The 20,030-nt window shown below is 39.3% G+C and overlaps 1 protein-coding gene across 3 annotated transcripts in view; it reads left to right on the top strand.

The window, feature by feature from the left end:
* rps6kc1 (ribosomal protein S6 kinase polypeptide 1) overlaps nt 1-18,967 on the top strand; it is a 43,315-nt gene extending 24,348 nt beyond the window's left edge. The window contains exons 14-16 of one of the 3 annotated variants that reach the window (XM_055016054.1): nt 2,919-3,001; nt 4,576-4,671; nt 17,145-18,967. In XM_055016054.1, coding sequence (XP_054872029.1) covers nt 2,919-3,001; nt 4,576-4,671; nt 17,145-17,240 — 275 coding nt within the window. In that variant the 3' untranslated portion in view covers nt 17,241-18,967. Of the gene's footprint in view, nt 1-2,918; nt 3,002-4,575; nt 4,672-8,181; nt 9,762-12,354; nt 13,757-17,144 lie in introns of those variants that run through there. The other 2 variants (XM_023269772.3, XM_023269771.3) reach the window with 2 other exon arrangements.
* Nucleotides 18,968-20,030: the final 1,063 nt, after the last annotated feature.

Raw genomic sequence — 20,030 nt, 5'->3', positions numbered from 1 at the left:
TTGTCTCGCTTGTGTTTTTTGTCTTATTTTTGTCATTGTGTACTTCACTTTATTGATTGTTTTTTGTTTAGTTTTTGTCGTTTTGTGGGGGTTTTTGTCTCGCTTGTGTTGTTTGTCTATTTTTTTGAGATTTTATTTTTCGCTTTTGTCATTTTTTTATCTTGTTTGTGTCAATTCGGTCATTTTTTTTGTCTTGTTCTCACGTGTCGTTTATCCATTTTGTTGTTGCTTTGTAATTTTTTTTGTCTAATTTTTTGTCTCTTTTTTTCATGTTGTTTGTCTTATTTTGTTTCCCGCTTTTGCTGTTTTGTGTCTCTTTTTTGTAATATTTTGTCATGTTTGATTGGGCTGTATGTGGCCCCTGAACTAAAATGAGTTTGACACCCCTGGTTTAAATGTTGTTGTCTAAAAGAATTCCGGGATAAAAGAAAGGAAGCACTGAAACACATTTTCTTAGCAGTTGTAGAATTCCACCAGCTGCCACTAAAATACATCAGACTCAGTGACTGCAACCCACAGCTCAAATCCTCCCTAAAACTTAAAACTCTACTAAATTCTAACAAAACTGAATGTGGAGATTCCGTTTTAACGCAGCACATATCTGGAACAAACTTACAGAAATCATTTTTATTCACATCTTGCACTGAAATCTTTATTTTTCGTCTCGTTTTATTTTACTCTTTCAGACCTATTCCTTTCCTAGCTGTTTTCTCTTATTGCTGTGTGTTTTTATTATATCTCGTCTTACGTAAAGATCTGTGTGTTGCTTTGTTGAAAGGTACCTGACAGGTTAATCTCCCCTCGCCTTGGAACAGTATACACCGATTCCTTCCTTACTTCCTGTCTGCGTGTGCTTTACTTCCTCTTTTAGTGACGGCGGTCGGTTAGGTTTTTAGGGAAGTCGGTCTGAGAGGAGAAGAGAGAAAGTTCCTTATGGGCCTCGGGAGGGAGGAGATGGAGTGTGATTAAGATACAAAGCATGGGGGAACTGCATTGTTGAGGGGAAAGGGAAGAAGAGGCCACGAGGGGAACATGCCACGTTGTGTCTCAACTACTCGTTTTGTTTTCTTAGAATTCTCCTGTTTGTTTTTTTCATGCCCGGGTCAAGAAAGAAACGCCAGGTGAGCGTAGGTGTGCTCAGATTGTAAGATTTAGCGGGCTGTAACGGTGAGCTCTGAGTGACCCATGGCCTGTGGATGCGGTTTATTCTCCCTTCCTGTCCTCTTTTTCCTCCATCTCCCTTTCTCCCTGCCTCGCTCTGACAGAGCGGTAAGTGTAGCCTGCTCCACTGTACTCTCCCTGCAGCTCCTTAGACATTAATCCATTGTGATGACATCGACCTTGCTCTGAGATGTGTGCATGTGTGTGTGTGTGTGTGTGTGTGTGTGTGTCCAGTATCTTCCCTCCAGCTCATAACCACACAGGTATCACTGGTCCGTTCAATGACGATCTCCTCTCCTTGGCTGTCAAAACAGTGGTCCTGGGGAGCCCTGAAGACTGGTTGCTCAGTTGGCTGTGTGTGTTTGTGAAATATATATGTATATATGTGTGTGTGTGTGTGTGTGTGTGTGTGTGTGTGTGTGTGTGTGTGTGTGTGTGTGTGTGTGTGTGTGTGTGTGTGTGTGTGTGTGTGTGTGTGTGTGTGTGTGTGTGTGTGTGTTTGTGTGTGTGTGTGTGTTTGTGTGTGTGTGTGTGTGTATAGGGAACATGCAAGTCGTAAAATAGCCCTCTCTAACCTTGGCTGTAAGAGAGCAGCGCAAGGCCCTGGAGTTCCCGGCCGCCTCCAGGAGATGAGGGGTCTTTGTCTAATACGCTCCCCCAGCTGAGGAGCCTGGTCCCTGGGCAGCCGTGACCCTGCGTCCCAGCCCCATGGGTGACCAGTCCCCCCTCCCTCCGGAGAGCAGAGGAGAGGAGAGCAGAGCGGCACAAGAGGCCATCTGGTACCCAGTGGAGCCGCTGTACACGCTTGACTTTAGCAAATGAGAATCACTTTTGGTTTCTGTGTCTTATTTAAACTCTCTCACGATGGCTGTCAGACTGGTTTTGTGGATCGAGGAGACATCAGATGGACAGTTTAGATCGAGGTGAACAGTCTGCCTATAAAATGTTCACCTTGAGAGGGTTTTATAGTATTTACACATTTGTAGGTGTGAGTATTTGTGTGTTAAAGTGTAGTAAGAAGAGGATAAACCTTATTGAATTAGAGAAATTAATATAGAGCATCAGCCTTATCGTGACGCTGATGATAGCGTCACAATAAGGCTGCTGCTCTATATCAATTTCGCTAATTGGATTTCAGTTTGTCTTATTTCTAAACAGAAAATCTTGGGAGTTTCAGACAAAACATGATTTCAACATTTCACAAACCTGACAAATAAATGATCCAATGAAGAAAATTCTCAGAAATAATAGCAAAATATAATCATAAGCTGAGCTAAAGTGTAACAAAAATGTTTCACTATTTGTTCTCAAGTGCTCCTGCTTTACATTTCTTGGTGTGTGTGTGTTGCACGAGTGTGTATGTGTGTTTGAGGTCAGGTCATGCAGATGGTGTGAAGTTGCAGCACAGACGGTTTCCTCAATTTAACTGCTTTTTATTATGCAAATCACCCTTTTATGAGACGCACACTTTTGTGTGTGCGTGCGACTGTGTCCATGTTTTTGTGCTCATTTCGAACTGATTGCATCAATTCAGGGAAATATTAAGTAATCTAAGATGTCAGCTTGAAACGGTGTTTAATGCGGAGGGTGTGAAAGCAACATCTTGTAATCTCAAGATGAATAAATGATTTCGTGATCGTTTTTTTTAATTCGCTTTTTTTGCTAGTTAATTATTTTTCTATTCTCCAGCACATGAGCAGTTTCCCGGCTTGTTAATTTATTGATTATTTCTTCCTCTTTATGTGCTGTTGTTTCAGAGGTGGGAGGTATCGGCGAGGAGACGGCGTCATGCGATTGGTGGAGTTTGGGCGCCATCCTGTTTGAGCTCCTGACGGGCATGGTGAGTCAAAAAGCACAAAAAGATGTTTGTTTGTTTTTTTTTTCTATCTTTGTTGCTAAGGTGTTGTGGGATGTCTGTAGGTGTCTTGGCTTTCAACTCTCTCACACTCTTTATGGTGGTGCCAGGTTGTGTGTGATTCTGCGCGCGTGTCTGTGTGTGTTTGAGCAGGTGGAGTTTGTTGTTTCGGTGTGTGCGAATGTGTGCGAGGTGCGTCTTGGCTGCGCTCTCTTACTCTGGTTCTCGGGGAGTGCCAGGGGTGTCGGTGTGACTTTCTCCCCCAGCCTGAGCTCCATCTGCTGGGCCACGGGGTCAGCTCTCCCCGGGCCTCTTTGCTGGCTCCTACAGCAGCGCCGGGGCTTGGAGCGCGCCGACCTCCGATCGGCGTGGAAGGTGAAGACCGGGGCGGCTCTCGAGGCGCTGCAGCTTGGCGGGTCCGGCGTCAGAGGGACCATCTTTCAAGACAGGCCCGGGAGGAAGGGGAGCATCTCAGAGCCAAGACAACAAATACATATTCAGCTGCCATACATGTACACAAACACATGCTAATTGTAACTTGAAGGACAAACCGGTGCAGGTGCAGAGTGTCCCTTCAATTTTTCATTGTCTTTTTAAATTTGAATAATTTCTAACTGATTGCCATTGGGCAAATTTTCACATCAGCCGTCAGCGCTTCTCTTCAGTGGCCCAAACATGAGTCGGGGTGAGTGTTATTCTGTTGAACAGTACACACTCATTTACCTGGGTAGAAAAATAACAAACCCAAAAACCTCCGTCACACAGATGCCTCCTTTGATGATTATGTCTTGGTACGGTCCTGGCAAGGATACACTCACACAGGCACACATAGCGTCTCTTGATCCTTGCAGGATAAGATCTTGCCTGGAGCAGTCTTGACTGCGGCTAGGATCGCAGCCAGAACTCCTGCAGCATGCATCAGAAGGGAGACCGAGGCAACCGACCTAACTGATGGAAAAACACACCCCGTCCCCCAATACAAACAAACAGTTTATGGCGTTAACTTGCAGCACACACTCTGTTCTCGGCTTTCCAGTTTGTCGGTGCAGATGCGCTGGAAGATGAGCGGCTGATAACGGTCATTATTGTCAATTATTTCAACAATAGGACTCCGTTCGGTGGTTAGAAAAGCCTTTGCAGGTCTTGTACTCGTTCTCTCTCTCTAGTTTCCTGCGAGTGCAACAACGTCTGCCTAGCCGAACTGACAGTTTGATCTGCTCAGGTTCCACTTTCAAAACCAAATAAAAAAAGCTTACAGTTAGCTTGCTCTGTATAAATGAAGAATGGGCAAATCAAAAACAATAATGTTTTCCGTGTCATTTGTTCTGTGGCTTGACGCACAAAACAGATCCAAGAAAGAGCAACAGCAGTGAAATCATCACCTTGTTGTGGTTGCTGTGATCAGTGTTGTTTCAGGTGCTCTGGCTCTCTGGCCTCCTCCTATTTGTCCACTCCTGGCGCTTCAACATTCACTTAATCTCAGCGGGTGTCGGTAGATTCTGTTTTACATCGATGCTTATCTGCCTCTCTTCTTTCCACTCCTCCTTCCCTCCACACAGTCTCTGCTGCGCTGCCATCCAGCAGGAATCGGTCGGCACACGGCTCTCAACATCCCCGAGTCTGTTTCAGAGGAGGCCAGATCTCTGCTGGAGCAGGTGAGAGTCGGTCGGTTCACAAACAGAGTTACACGTTCATCAAGTGGCCGGCTCGGTTACATTTCCACCTCCTAGGGGAATTTTTAGAAGGTCTGGAAAAAGATGCGCAAAACATTAGAGTGCTGACATGATAGTGGGATTTTCAAATATGATATGAAAATAAAACCTCACTGTAACTAATTTAACTCATCAGTTAAAGTAACTGCTGGGAATTATCAGTTGTGAAATGTGCAAACTGAAAAAGTAGTTTAACATAAATAAATTGTCATTAAAATTAAGTAAAAATTCATGTTGTTTGGCTATGTTAAAAGGGATACATAGGCACAAATACAGGTAGATAGTGTGGAAATTGAGAGAGTTCATGAAAGGAAATTTCTTGGTGATACAATGATGATAAAATAAACTGGAAATCTCACAGAAAATACATTCAAAGCTAAATATCAAGAAGCATTTCAGTATTGAACTAGAAAAGTACTCGGAGAGTGCAGGACTCCGCCAAGGCTGTTCATTCCCCCATATGGCATTGTCAGAAATGCAGCATTTTTTTTTAAATAAATGCAGCATTTATTTATTAGTTATTGATGATCATAAACCACAGCAACATAGAATGTGGCCATTTAATATAGCTGTACCCACAAACAAAATGACCTTGCGCTGAGTACAGGTGTGTGTTATGCATGTGTACGTTATGTACGGATACTGGATAGTGTGACCTAAATATGTAGCGGGTGGCAGGAATTGATGGGACTCAGAAACACCCCCACAATTTAATCAATTGTTCCTTGGATCATTTCCGATGGATAAGTCCTGATAAGTCCGCAGCAGTGGATTTGTAGTAGGATCACAATCATGTGATCATCAGCAGGCAGCTCATGTAGTGTTAACTTGTTGTCATGGTTACAGTGACGCTGGGCCACTATCTCGCAATGATACAGAAATCTTTAACAAATCAGTGGATCCAGACTATAAGCTGCATCACTGCCAAAATCTAATCACTTGATCCTTGTGTCATTTCTGATCTTCCCTGAAAATTTCATCCAAATCTGTTGGTCTGTTTTTGAGTAATGTTGCTAACAGACAGACAAACGTACACCGATCATCACATAACTCCGCCGTTCGTTGGCAGAGTAATTATCTTGGCAATAGGTATCACTAAAGTGCAATCTAAACTTGGACTTATTGAACAATCCAAAAAATGACCATTTTTTTAAAACATATGACGCTCTGCCGCTATTTCGCAGTGATACAGAAATCATCTCTGTAACTATGACTACAAGTGATCACATGATTGTGATCCTACTACAGATTGACTGCTGTGGACCATGAGTTGTTGAAAGATTTCCTCTGTCTGAAATCATACAACGACAGTAACCCTGGCGGAGTACTGTGCTGTCTGAGTGCTTTTCTTGTCATTATTGTTTTTGTTTGTTGTTTCAAAATTTGAATAAAACTGTTTTAAAAAAACAAAGAAAAAGAAAAGCTAACTGCAGATCCGCAGAACTGGTCGTTTTTAGATGCATGTTAATATGGTTACACTGGATTTGTCTTTGCTTATGTAGCACAAATCGTAGTGCTCGTAGTACTTTACTGTTCCCAGGAGTTAAATCTGGATTTGTGAGGAGAGGAAGCCCTGAAAAGTGAGATATCGGGGCTTAAAAACTACACTCCAGACAGCTGAAATCGACTCCTTCGGTAGCAGGTAGTTGGAGTTAAAACTGAACACACGAGTTCTTCGAATGTGGATTTTTCAGTCCCAACTGCTCCGCTTCTGGAAAGACTTGTTGTAGCTGAATGTTAGTTTTTAATGTGGCACCACAAACTAAATTCCATCCACCTCTATTGTATTAGTGGTGTTTTAGAGTCGGATGTCTCAAATTAAATTTATCTAAATTAGCCACGTCTCATTTGGGAGAAGCCAGAACATTTTCATTTTTGTTTTAATTTTATATGTGAATTAAAAGGACGATAACACAATACCACAGATGTGTTGGCCTACACTCAAATACACTGCAGTAGCATTGGTTATTTATTATTGCTGTACTTTATTTGCACTTAAATTTTAGTTTAAGACACAGATTAAACTAGACAACCCTTACATTGACCCAACTAAAGCATTCACAGTAACCTATAGTCTAAAATATATGTAATCTTTGGCATAATAAATGGTATTTTCATTAATAGGCTTATTTTTGGCTTGGCTTTGTTTTGTTTTTTACTTAAGTAATTAGATCAGTTTGTGCTTGCTGTAAGGCCACGACTGCAAATATTATTGCATTTAAGCAGACAAATTGAACCCATTTTGATTTGTGTCTGTTTAGCTGTTAAGGTTAAGAAGACTTTGTGCTATCATAATGACATTTCAGAAGACATCCATAAACAGTGCACAGACCCTTTCAGTTCAGCCCTGCTGCTGTCTGATGGTACAGCTATTTAATAAGGAAAAGAAGGCGACGTTCTATTTGCAATGTAACGCAGTGTCTGAAAGCAAATTTACAGAGCTGTATATGAGCTGGTAAAGCTGTGATACTGGTGGACTCATTTAACCCCTCACTGTCTCACATCATTTAAACTGTAAAAAATCATATTTTTTGAACTGCTTCATCCTCATTTTAGTGCCACAGCTCATCATTCACTATTAAACTCACTTTAGTCTGGATGCATGTCTGTGCTAAATATATATATTTCTCCTCCTGAACTCTAAGGGTTACAGTAACGTTAAGTTCTGTGCAGTATTGTTTATGTGTAATAACTACACTGTCCTCATGTGCCATATTACAATTACAACATTGTCAGACATATACATGCTGTTTTTTTTTTTTTTTATATATATATTTTTTATTTTTTATCTTTTGGGGTTTTTTTGTATTTTTTATTTTTATTTATTTATTATTAAATTTATTTTAATTCTAATTTATTTTTTTAATTTATTGCTGTACATAATCTGTTTCATATCTCTGACACCTATATGGTCACTACTGCCTTTACTACCTCTGCAGCAACTAGTAAGCAAGTAAAATTTATTTATATAGCACCTTTCACAGATATAAACTCACAAGGTGCTTTACAACAAAAATAAAACAAGGATACAAAAAACAATAATGCTAAAGGTATTAAACTGTTGAAACAGGGGAGCAACAGCTAAAATAAAGTGCATCAAACAAGAAATAAAATAAAGGAGTTGCAGGTCAACAAAAGGCCTGTTGGAATAAAAACGTTTTCAGTACCAATCATACTGTCGCTGGCAGCAGGCCTGCCACTGCACATAATCTGCTGCTTTGGCCCACCCACCTTTTTTCTGTTTTTTTCTTTCTCGTTTTTGAATATGCCGCTCTTTGCCTACCCAACTGCCTCTTGGGGATAATTTTTTTTCTGATTCTGATTTAAATTCAATTAAATTAAATTTTATGCATTAACTGTACGAATTGTGGACTTTTTGGACATTATACGCCATTTCACTTGTTACTTTTATATTTACTTTTTTTTTGCTCTCTGTCTTATCGTCCTGTGCAGTTGCTCCAATACAACCCAATGGAGAGGCTGGGGGCCGGTGTGGGAGGCGTGGACGATATCAAATCACACCCTTTCTTTGCCAGAGTGGACTGGCCCAAATAGACGCTGTGCGTTGTAGAACTGCATGCTGGGAAACCAGCTCTCTTGAATGAACTCCCTTCTGACTGGACACACCAAGTAGATCCACAGTAAATCCAGATTATGCATTTCTGCCCAGATCTCCCATTTTACATACAGCCATGCAATCCCCACATACTTTTTAAGTAGCCAAGCAGCAGTATTCCCTTCTTAGTACAGTTCTCATTTGTTTATCTCATGGACTGTGCAGGGAACACTAGACACGTGTGCAGTGCAATAATTTATACAGCAGGTGTGTGTCCTGAGTGAAGATGATTATCTCACTCCTCATACATGAGCTAAACACCAAAACGTACTGACTGAGAGCGAGAGGCGACTTTTCTGTTCTCACTGCGTTCCTTTAGTACTCTAAGTTCTCCATTCAGACTGACAGACTGGAGTCGCCTTTGCAATACACTCAGTTTGTTTCCATCTCTGACACTTCCATCATTCCTCATGGAGCCCACTGAGATTAGCTGACATGAGGCAGGTTGAGTTTTTAATCTGATGCTCTGATATCTAATTTCTTACTTGTCAAACTTTTTTTCAATCCCTTTAGTTGCCAATGAGCCTACGATCAGTAACACGAGCGGACTCTATGCAAGGAAAATGAACAAACTATTGAGAGATGTGTGTTGTTGAGAGAAGAATTTCAGTTATTTAATAGATTATAGCTAGAAAGGGGCCAGTTGAAGACACACAGCTGAAGCTATGTGCAAACAAACAGAATTTTTTCATTGAATAGAGACAGAGGCGGCATTGGAAACCAGCCCTTTTTTAGAGTAAAATAGTTTACATGAATATCGGAGAAATCTCTCTGTGTTGTACCACACTGCATTTTGTGCATGTAGGATTATGAGTCATGTAATATATTTAATACTATGAAAAATCTATCAAACAGTGTGTATCATGTGGATAGACCTTTTTAAGGATGTTGTGCTGAGAAAAATGTTCACCCAGGTGTCAAAGTCTCGATTACGTGTCAATCACATGTCCTGCCACATCAGTTCAATCCTTTTTATCTGATTTTGTGTCTTTTGTTTTTGAGCAACACATCAAGTAACTTGCCACACAGATCGTAATGCTAATTTTAAAATCTCTGCATCGACTGGTTTACATTTTTATGGGTACATTTCATGCCATGTATAACTTCATATAATCACGCGAGGCTTTTGAGAGTTGTCGCAGCATATTATTAACACTTTTGTGTAACCTCCACTCAGATAATCACTCCTCTATAGATGCCGCACTCTGTTTCCTCTCTGCGTCACGGGAACATACATGTTAGCGAAAAGATACTGTAAATTACCAGCTTCATATTTGACCTATTAACCCCTTTTATCAGGCATAAACATTACTGTGGCGTCAGATTGTTTCTCTGATTTCTATTATTGCTCACTCGTGTGCGTGCTCTGTGTCATGTCAGTGCACTCTGGAAAACAATAAACATGCCTGGATGAGTACGTGAACCGTCCTGATGCTTCTTGTGTAGATGCTCCGATAACGTCCGAGGAGCTGGGAGTGTGTTGTGTTTGTTGCGAGGCTACGACCCGCCTTATCCGCCGGACTGATGATACTCCTGGAAAACCGCTGTCACTCCTGCTGAGTGTCACCGTGGCCGTAACATGAGCCAACACACAGTCTAGTAAATACCCAGCAGTCACTGATACTACTCTTTTTGGGGTGCACTTCCTGTTTTTCTACCCTGCTCTTCTCAGTAGTGCGCCAGTACAACTTTCTAATGAAATTTTGAGTTTTCCATTCAGCAGCAGGGTACACAGAGGCACACAGAGGTACTTTAATGAGCAGTTTTCACAATGATCAAGCACAGCCATGCAGAAAAATAGCCGAGTCCCCTGAGGTTGCATCTTTGTGAGAACAAAGGCAACCAAGAGGAGAGGTGATTTTTTGACAAAAATTGAAACTGTGGCCAACTTAGAGGAAACTTTGCTTTTGTTCGAGTGTTAGATGAGAGGGTTGATAAAGTACCACTCTCATGAATACATAGTGAATATGCGGCTGCTGGGTAGATGAGCTCAACATGAAGACTCAGGTCTTTATTAGAGTCCCTTGCAGATGTGCTTTAAGGCCTGCAAACGCTGTGGATGCATTGCTGTTGCAGTTCATCCATTATCTACACACCGCTTAATCATTAGGGTCGTGGGGGGCTGGAGTCTCTCCCAGCTGACTTAGCATGAAGGTAGGGGACACCTGGACAGCTCACCAGACTATCACAGGCTGCATATAGAGACCAAACAAGCACATAATGGACGTTTTTGAACTGTGGAGGAAGCTGGAGAACCCAGAGAAAACCCACGCATGTACAGGTAGAACATGCAAACTCCATGCAGGAAGTTCCCAGGAAGGCCGGGACGAGAACCAGGGATCTTCTAGCTGCAATGTGAAAGTGCTAACCACCAAGCTACTGTGCAGCCCAGTTGTTTCTATCATTGTTATTAAATATTATGCAACTTTCTTTGGGGTTTGTTTCACACATACACAGGAACTGTAAAGCCTTGACTACCACAGAGGTGTTGCCGTGAGTCCACTTCGTCGGTCATATCTGCATGCAAGTGCGCTGCTGCCACGCATACAGTATTTCCCTTGTAGCAGTCACTGCATGGCCATAAATTCTGGGCTGCATGAAGACTATTGTAGATTTGAGGAGATATTGAATTTTACATTGCAGATATAGCAAGTGTAACTTTAAAAGGCTTTAGACTTTCTATGCCTGCGACTGCGCCACAGTCCACACATGACGTAAATTCTATCATCTCCCCAAGTCCACGAAAGCGCGTGGACCCCTCCATGGACAACCCAAATTTTGGGTCCACATAGGAACTGCACTATAGAGGCAATATAGATGTATATGAAAGCAAAATATAACCACATGTGCCTGTATGCAACAGAGTTCTCCCAGCAGACTCCTGCACTGTCGCCTCACAGCTGAAAGATCTCCGGTTCGCATCCCAGGATCTTTCTGCATGGAGTTTGCATGTTCTCCCTGTGCATGTGTGGGTTTTCTCCGGGTACTCCGGCTTCCTCCAACAGTCCAAAAACACGCTGAGGTTAATTGATGATTCTAAATTGTCCATAGGGATGAATGTGAGTGTGATTGTTTGTCTCTATATGTAGTCCTGTGACAGACTGGTGACCTGTCCAGGGTGTCCACTTCCTTCACCCTACATCAGCTAGGATAGACTCCAGCCCCCGGTGACCCTACAGAGGATTAAGCAGTGTATAGATAATGGATGGATGGATGTTTTTGTTGAGTTGCTTTGCAGATTTCCATGTCATGGAAGAGTGAACTGTGTCTGAGCTCTCCAAGTGTCCTCCAACTGTGTTTTTTTGTACAGATGATCTAAACAAAATATATGTCAATGTCAGCTTTAGAGGCATCTGTAGGCAAATGTTTAGAGTTGTGTTGATCTCAACTTACACTACCGTTCAAAAGTTTGGGGTCACTTAGAAATGTCCTTATTTTTGAAAGAAAATCATTTTTTTCAATGAATATAACATTAAATTGATCAGAAATCCAGTGTAGACATTGTTAATGTGGTAAATGACTATTGTAGCTGGAAACAGCTGATTTTTAATGGAATATCTCCATAGAGGTACAGAGGAACATTTCCAGCAACCATCACTCCTGTGTTCTAATGCTACATTGTGTTAGCTAATGGTGTTGAAAGGCTCATTGATGATTAGAAAACCCTTGTGCAATTATGAATAAACATGAATAAAAGTGTGATGTTTTTAATGGAAAACTTTTGAACGGTAGTGTATCTCTGCAAGACAGCAAATACACATTTCCAGAAATCTTAAACTATTGCTTTATTTGAGAGAAAATTAAGTTGCTGATTGGTTGATTTTGCACGAGACAAGAGTTTCAACTAAAAATGTGAGTTAAACGTGAAAAGTAATTTTGTAGAGAAGCTTTTAAACATGGAAATCAATCACATCTCTTTTGTTGACGAAGTCATTTAATTTACTGCTCATAGAATTTTCTGTATTACGATCCAAGAATCTTTTTGTCTGCCAATATTTTCCCATTTTTAGGAAGATTCTAATTCCAGCTGGAATGAACGGAACCCATTCTTCTGCGTCTCTACCACCTGAAACGACACTCGCTCATCCACGCACGCTCAGATCGGGGGAGTTGTTAGCAGTGTTGGAGAGTATTCCCTTGTGTCAGCTTTACTGCCACGGGGATCAAGAGTCTGGGCTGATTAGTGACCTGTCTCACATTACACACACATTCAGGGCGGGAGGTTCACTTCAGCTCCGAGAAGAAACCTGTCAATCTCACTCAGCGTCCGTGTGCCATGCGCCTTCAGTAGCAGCAGGATCCCTGCCAGCGAATTTTATGTTCTACATCTTTAACAGCGCATTAAATAAGAACAGGAAGTACAGGATGTGTGAGGAATGTGGTTCAGACAATGCCGCGTCAACAAAGTTTTCTGTTAGAGTTTGTGTTCTTGTAGTTTAACGCCAAGATTTTAAATACTTTCATTTACTGCAAATGAATATCGACTCCAAATGCCTCACTAATAATCATTATCAGCCTTAAAAACCCACAAAACACCCCTCTATACTCGACCAAACTTAGTACAGTCCGGTTCCCCCTTCTATAAATCTGCTTGGAATCTTCCACTTCCTGTTTGTCAAAGTGGCCTTCTACCTGGACAGGTTTTGTTGGAGCTCATGCAACAAACATTTTGGGTAACTACACTTTAATATGGATGGATGACACTGAATTAGAGTCTGTTTTAATGAGACTGAGTGAAGATGTGTAGCTCTGTCATTAAATAGGAAATTATTTTTCAGAATTCACAGAGGAAAGTCTGAAATGTTTGCTAGGTTAGCGTCCCACATGTTCTTTGGCTCAGCTAAAGCTAACTCTCTCCAACTTCTGGATCTCTTGAGTTGCTTGTTGTTAAAATATCTTGCTAGAGGTGCTGAAGCTCAGAAAGTCTGAGATGTTTGTTCAAAATAAGCTCATTCTCAAGTCTGATCTGAACTGTCCTCTTTTGTTTGAACTTTCCCTAAACTTAGGAGTTAATGACAGAGCAGCACATCCAGACTCAGTCTCATTTATGTAGCGATTAAACTTCAGTGTCATTCATTGATGTTAAAGTGCAGTTTTTCAAATGTTTGTTGCACATGCTCCCGACCAAACCAGTCCAGGTGGAAGACGATGTGAAGAGAAAGCTCCAGAGGATGAATATCACACATTTACGTTGGAAATAAACGTCCTTTAATTAGACATTGTCATGCAAAAGTTGGATTTCCCTTTAATGATGTTCAAATCTTTGAGTGTTTTGTTGATGTTGGTTTCTAAATGTTTTCTGACACTCGGCCCCAAAGATTAAAACCTTCTACGGCTCACAAGCTGCAACAATTCACACATTATCAACTATCTTTCTGACTAAACTAAGATAAAAAGTGAAAAACTGCCTGATTCCTGCATCATGAATGTAAATCTTTTTGGTTTTTATGACAGTAAAGTGAATCTCTTTGGGTTTGACATTTTCTAAACCAAAAGAAGAAATGAATTAGTGGAGAAAACAATCAACAGATTAATGGACAAAGAAAATGTGTTTTCTAACATATATGGCTGAATTACTCCAACATTACAAGATACATACAATTTTAATTCAATTTTATTTATATAACGCCAATTACAGGTCAAATTGTCTCAAGATGCTTTATTTTTATATTTTTTTGTCATATTTAAAATATGACAAAGTAAGAAATTTAAACCTCTTGACTAATCCAATTTATTATTTGTTTTTTAAGAGACTAATCAACAACTAAAATAACTTTCTCCACTAAAACTATAAACATGAGGTCAAATAGAAGGAAGAGTTTTAAATACTGCAGTCTCACGACGACAAGAATAAAGTTTGTCAACAAAAAGTAAATCTGCTGGTGGATTCCATTAAAGTCCTAATAAATGATAATAAAGTGTGATACTAAAGGTTTGTGGTGCTAAAAATCTCAAAGATATGAAGTTGAACATGTGGATGGAGGTTGATAAAAGTTGACCTCCCTTCATTTCTCTGGAGCGACTCCATGGATTTTATGGATGGTGGTTAAAGACCTGCTCTTCTAGTCGTCTTCCTTCTAGTCGCTGTAAAAAGTCAGTCCATCCTGGCCGACTTCAACACCTCTTCATGACAGCTTGTTCTGCCTCCGACCTGGTGGAAACTCAAGAAACTCGGGAAAACCTGTGGAGACTCAGATTTTCGAAAAACTCGTCGGGCGGGGGAAGGTGTGGTGGGTGGTGTGGGGAGGCGGGGGAGTAGAGGGGGGAGGCCGCCACCCACCTCCCCGCCTACTCTCCGCCCTGACTCCACCCAGACTCCGCCTTGGCTCCACCCAGTGATCACTTGAGAAACTACGATGCCAAAGGGACAACGAAATCATTTCTTTTCATCTGATCTGTAGCTCAGTGAGTTAAGGATTTGCCTATGGAGCTGCAGGTCGCTGGTTCAAGACCAGACACTTCTTAAATTTTCTCAAAATTCTGACAAAGACAAAGAAAGAAAACTGCCAGTGGTGGGTCTTGAACCTGCGACCCTCCGCTTGGGAGTCTATCCTCTTAACCCCCTGAGCTACTTGCTCAGATACTAATTCTTCTTTTTTTTGCGCATTTATCATCTATTTTTTGTCGTTTTCGAGTTTTTTTTTAACTTGAGTTTCGACTCGACCGTTTTTCTCAGGAGGTTGGACTTCAGCCTTTGTGCTGGAGGGTGGAACCCTCAGTTCCAAGACTTTCCAAGCCTCCACACCTCCCGAGTCCTCAGGACCTGAGCTTTCACACAGTCTGAGGGCTGAAATTTTCTAAGTCCCACAGTAGTTCTCTGTTAGTTTGAACCTTCAGACAGTCCAAGGACTGATATCTTCTGAGTTCCTGAGTAGTTCTTTGTTAGTTTGAACCTTCAGACACTCTGAGGACTGATATCTTCTAAGTTCCTGAGTACTTCTCTGTTAGTTTGAACCTTCAGACAGTCTGAGGACTGATATCTTCTAAGTTCCTGAGTAGTTCTCTGTTAGTTTGAACCCTCAGACAGTCTGAGGACTGAAAACCTAAAAGTTCTTGAGCAGTTGTCTATTAGTTTGAACCTTTAGCCAGTCTGAGGACTGAAATTTTAAAGGTTTCTCAGTACTTCTCTGTTAGTTTGAACTTTCTGGTTAATAGAAGCCTTAAAACTTGTGACCAGAGTCTTGATTTCACATTTAGATCATCAATCTGAGTTCTTCTCAGACCTTCACCTGTGGGTTTTTTAGAAATCCTCAACAAACTTTGATTCTCTTCACTGAACAGTAAAGTTTGTGGAGATCAGAAGGTAACATTAGTTTGATAAATGCCTTCAACTACTAGTAGACTTTATCTGGAAAGCAGTTTTCTGAAATGAGTTCTTAGTAAATCTGTCCACAATCAAACCAAGAACATAGAAAAAGGAAATGTTTGAAGAAACAACTTGATGTTTTCATTTCAGACTAGAAAACGCTTTAAGATCTTGATCTGTTTTTGCTCTTTTTGATCGTTTTATTGTCTCTTCTGTTTAATTTGATCTTCTAAAGTTTAACTGGTGTCTTTGTAAATGTTTTGTCTTTAGTTTGATTCTTCTTAAATGTTTAGTTTTGCTCTTTTCTCACCTTTTATTCTTTTCTAATGTCTGATTTGATTTAGAAATGTTTTGTCTTTTTAATGTTTAATTGTTTTTTCAAATGTTTTATTGGCTTGTTTGAAAAATGTCCTTTTCTTTCCCAATGTTTAATTTTTCAATTAAATGTTTAAGGTTTTTCTTTTTAAATGTTGTACCACCTTTTAATGTTTAATTTTCTTTTTAAATGATTCATTGTATTTTCTGTTTAATTCCTATTTGAAGTTTTATTGTCTTTAAGATTTAACTTTCTAATTAAACATTGAATTTTTTAATTAAATATTTTGTCTTTTTAAAGGTTCAATAATCTAATTTAATTTTGTATTTTTTAAAAAGTTTAATATGATTCATGTCTAAAAAGTATTTTTTAAATGTGTAATGATCTAAAATATTTTCTCTGTAATATTTAATAATGTTATTTTAAAAATTTTGTTTAATTTCATACTTACATGTTTTGTATCGTGTTTAATTATCTAATTCAATATTTTGTCAGTTTAATAAAATTAAACATTAAATACAATTAAATGATATTAAACTGACAAAATATTGAATTAGATAATTAAACACGATACAAAACATGTAAGTATGAAATTAAACACAATTTTTAAAATAACATTATTAAATATTACAGAGAAAATATTTTAGATCATTACACATTTAAAAATTACTTATTTTTAAAGTTTTATTGTATTACATTTTTTTCCTTTGATTTAATTGCTTTCTGTTATGTAGTTTATTTCTTTAATCTTCTTTTTCTGTCAAGATTTTAACCCCAACCTTAAAAATGAAATAAACCCTTCAATCACAATGAAAATATTTCTGTTGTCACAATCATGAGTTAGTCAATTATTCAGTTTATCAATTCAACTTTATTTGTTTAGCACCTTTCACACAGATGACAAAACTAAACAAGCAAAGAGAAAAAAAACTATGCTAAAACTATGATTGAAACTCACAAACATATTTTTAAAAAAAAAGATTTAACATGGTAATAAAATTTTTTGTGTCCAGGGGATGGAGGGAGTTTATTGAAGTCTTCTTGGGCTCACATGGGAAATCATTTAAAATATAAACTCGATATTCAGTCTAAGGAAACTGGAAACTGCAGAGCGACAGAAGAAGCAACAATATCTCCTGTTTTCTCCTTTAATGAGTCGACTCTTCTTGTGCTTTCAGACCAAAGAACTACAGACTCCTCACAACCTGCTCAAACTCTTGGTACAGGACCTCACCACACGGGTCAAGAAGGTTTCTGTCTCATTTCTACTCTGAAGCTCACCTTCTCCTGCTCAAACTGCTGACAAATGTTTCTGCTGCTCTAAAGTCTGGTCTCCAGAACTTCCTAAAAACTCTCAAAGTCTCTTCTGCTGCAGGTTGCTTTGTAGAACTGTTCCAGAAAACCTCACTAAACCACATGGAGGGGCCTCAAGATAGTCGTCCAAATGAAACTGTACAAAAACCAAACTAGCACAACCCAAACGCTAAAGTCTCCTGCAGCCTACCAGAGAAGCTCTGAGAACAGAGAATCAGGACAGGAACTCTTACCTTCTGGACAACCAACGTTGGTTCTCAAACAAGAATACAGAATGTGTCTGACCAGAAACCTCTAAAGACTCACTACAGCCAAGATAAAGACACAACTCAGCTGTACCAAATCCACTAATCACTGCACACATTAGCACCATGTGCTAACTGTGGCTAAAGAACCACATTTACCAAGACAACTATCCAGTACAAAGCCCTAAAACACACCAAGAAACACATTAAAGACGATTTTACTGCTGGAAGCTGCAAGCCAACACCTAAAGAACACACTAAAGCAATGGAGCCAAACCCGGTTCAGTGGTGAACAGAAGCAGAGGAAATGTTTGTCTGCTGCCAGATAAAGCAGGAAGACACTGAGCTGCTCAGGTGTTCCTGATAACACCAAGCAGCCACCTGGACAGCCAATAGGAACACAGCTTCCTGGAAGTCCAGAGGGCTGGCTTAGTGAAGGAAATTTAATTTAAAGTTGAAGCAGAAAGTTAACAAAGAAAGTTGAAAACCACCTTCTGATACCTGAAATCTCTGAGTTTTCACACAAAGAATACCTGAACATGTCAAACTGGTTCCATAGTAGAACCATCATTGTAAAAACGTCATAGTATGGTGTGTTGCTCAAAAAACATTAGGACCCGGCTGTCTAGGGTCGCCGAGAAGCAACACAAAAACAGGACAAACGCTGGTTTCCAGGGGGTTAGGAGGATATTTATTTGAAAGAGTAAGTTTACAACAACACATGTGAGCAGAAAAATCACAAAGTCTGTCTTTAGTTCAGCTGAAAATATTAGTTTTTGTCTTTTTTATTGACCAAAATTTTCAGGAAGTAGATGAAGAATAATTAAAGCTCTCATGTAGAAGTCCAACTTATTTTGGATCCTTGTGGAGAGTTTAATCTTAGAGTTTGTAAAGCTGTTGAGTTTTTAGAGTCACATGGATTGTTTTGAAATTTAATAACCGAGTCCTGAAATAAAATTACAGTTGTGGATTTCTGTCATTTAGTCTGTCATTTAGGTTTTCTTTGAAAAAAAAATCATCATGAATTTTGGCGCAAAAAAAACGCCATAGTATACTATGTCTAAAAAAAAATGCGATTTTTCAACATGTTGTAAAAACGTGCCATATGATGAAATAATGTAAAGGACGCTGTGAAAAACACTCCAGAAAAGTTTTCTTAGGAAAAAAAATCATCATGAATTTTGGCGGAAAAAAAAGCCTTAGTATACTATGTTGAAAAAAAAATGCGATTTTTCAACATGTTGTAAAAACGTGCCATATGATAAAATAATGTAAAGGAGGCTGTGAAAAACACTCCAGAAAGGTTTTCTTTGAAAAAAAAATCATCATGAATTTTGGCGGAAAAAAACGCCATAGTATACTATGTCACAACCTTGGCAAACTTATTTTGATCAGTTTTTTTATTGGAAGTCACAAATAAAGGAGCTCTTGGTTTTTCCCAGCGTTACTGAGTCCAAAGCTGCTGTTTCAACACAGAACGTTCACATGCATCCACAAACCTCTCAGCACTCAAACACCCACAGACAGGAGGCCGGCTGGACCGAGTCTCGGCGGCGTCCTCAGACCCACGAGTCGGTGAACTTGTTGGTCCGGTTTGAAGGCCTTTGAAGGAGCAGAAACTTTACAGCTGCCAAAGATATGAGCTCCAATTCTGGATGTTTTAGGAAATGAAGCTCATCCAATGAACACTTGATTTTTGCTGATAACTCTCATTAAATTACTGAAGAAATCCAACATAAAAACCTGTAAACTCTCAGGCAGCTTTTGTTAAAGTTTGTCTATAATTCTATCATCATGTTCTGGAACCAGGACTCTGCAGAAGTTCCTTCAATCAGATACTTGTGTGTTTCTATTTAAGGCCTCAGGCTTGAACGTACAGCAGAGGATTAGAAAGGAGTGATTTTAATATTTAAATCAGTCCAGTAAATGTTTGGATTAAAAATGATTCAAATTTTGATTTAGATAGATTTGTGTCATAAATAATATTGTAGAGTCTCACTTAAATATATCCAAATGAGTTCAGTGTATTTACATTTTATAGAATATTTTATTTCTTAATCTCAATACTGTAGAGTCTGACCCTAAATATTATAATAATGATGTCAATTTAAATAATAAATAATATTGTAGTGCAGAGTCATAAACTTTAATCAACTAAACTTACATAATAAATATCACTGTACAATCTTAACCTGAACATTCATATTATTGAGGTAAATTTACAGAAATCCTGATATTCTAGAGTCTTAACTGGAATATTTCTAACATGAATCTTTTTGTATTGTGCTGATAAACAACAATAACCCGACTTTCAGATAGTATTTATTCCCTGTGTATTGAGTAGTACTCATTCTGATTTAGACTGATTAGCATACAGAACCCTGTGATGTTCATGGTTTATAGCTGAGAACTGGTTGCTAAAAGTACAGAATATTATTTCTTGTTTTATGTGTGATAATTGGCAGTAAACATTCTAAAGAAGTAGAAATTGACAGGGTTGTAATA

Source organism: Amphiprion ocellaris, chromosome 12 (genome assembly GCF_022539595.1).
Source record: "Amphiprion ocellaris isolate individual 3 ecotype Okinawa chromosome 12, ASM2253959v1, whole genome shotgun sequence".
Lineage (NCBI taxonomy): Eukaryota > Metazoa > Chordata > Actinopteri > Pomacentridae > Amphiprion > Amphiprion ocellaris.
This window is presented reverse-complemented; position numbering and strand designations above follow the sequence as displayed.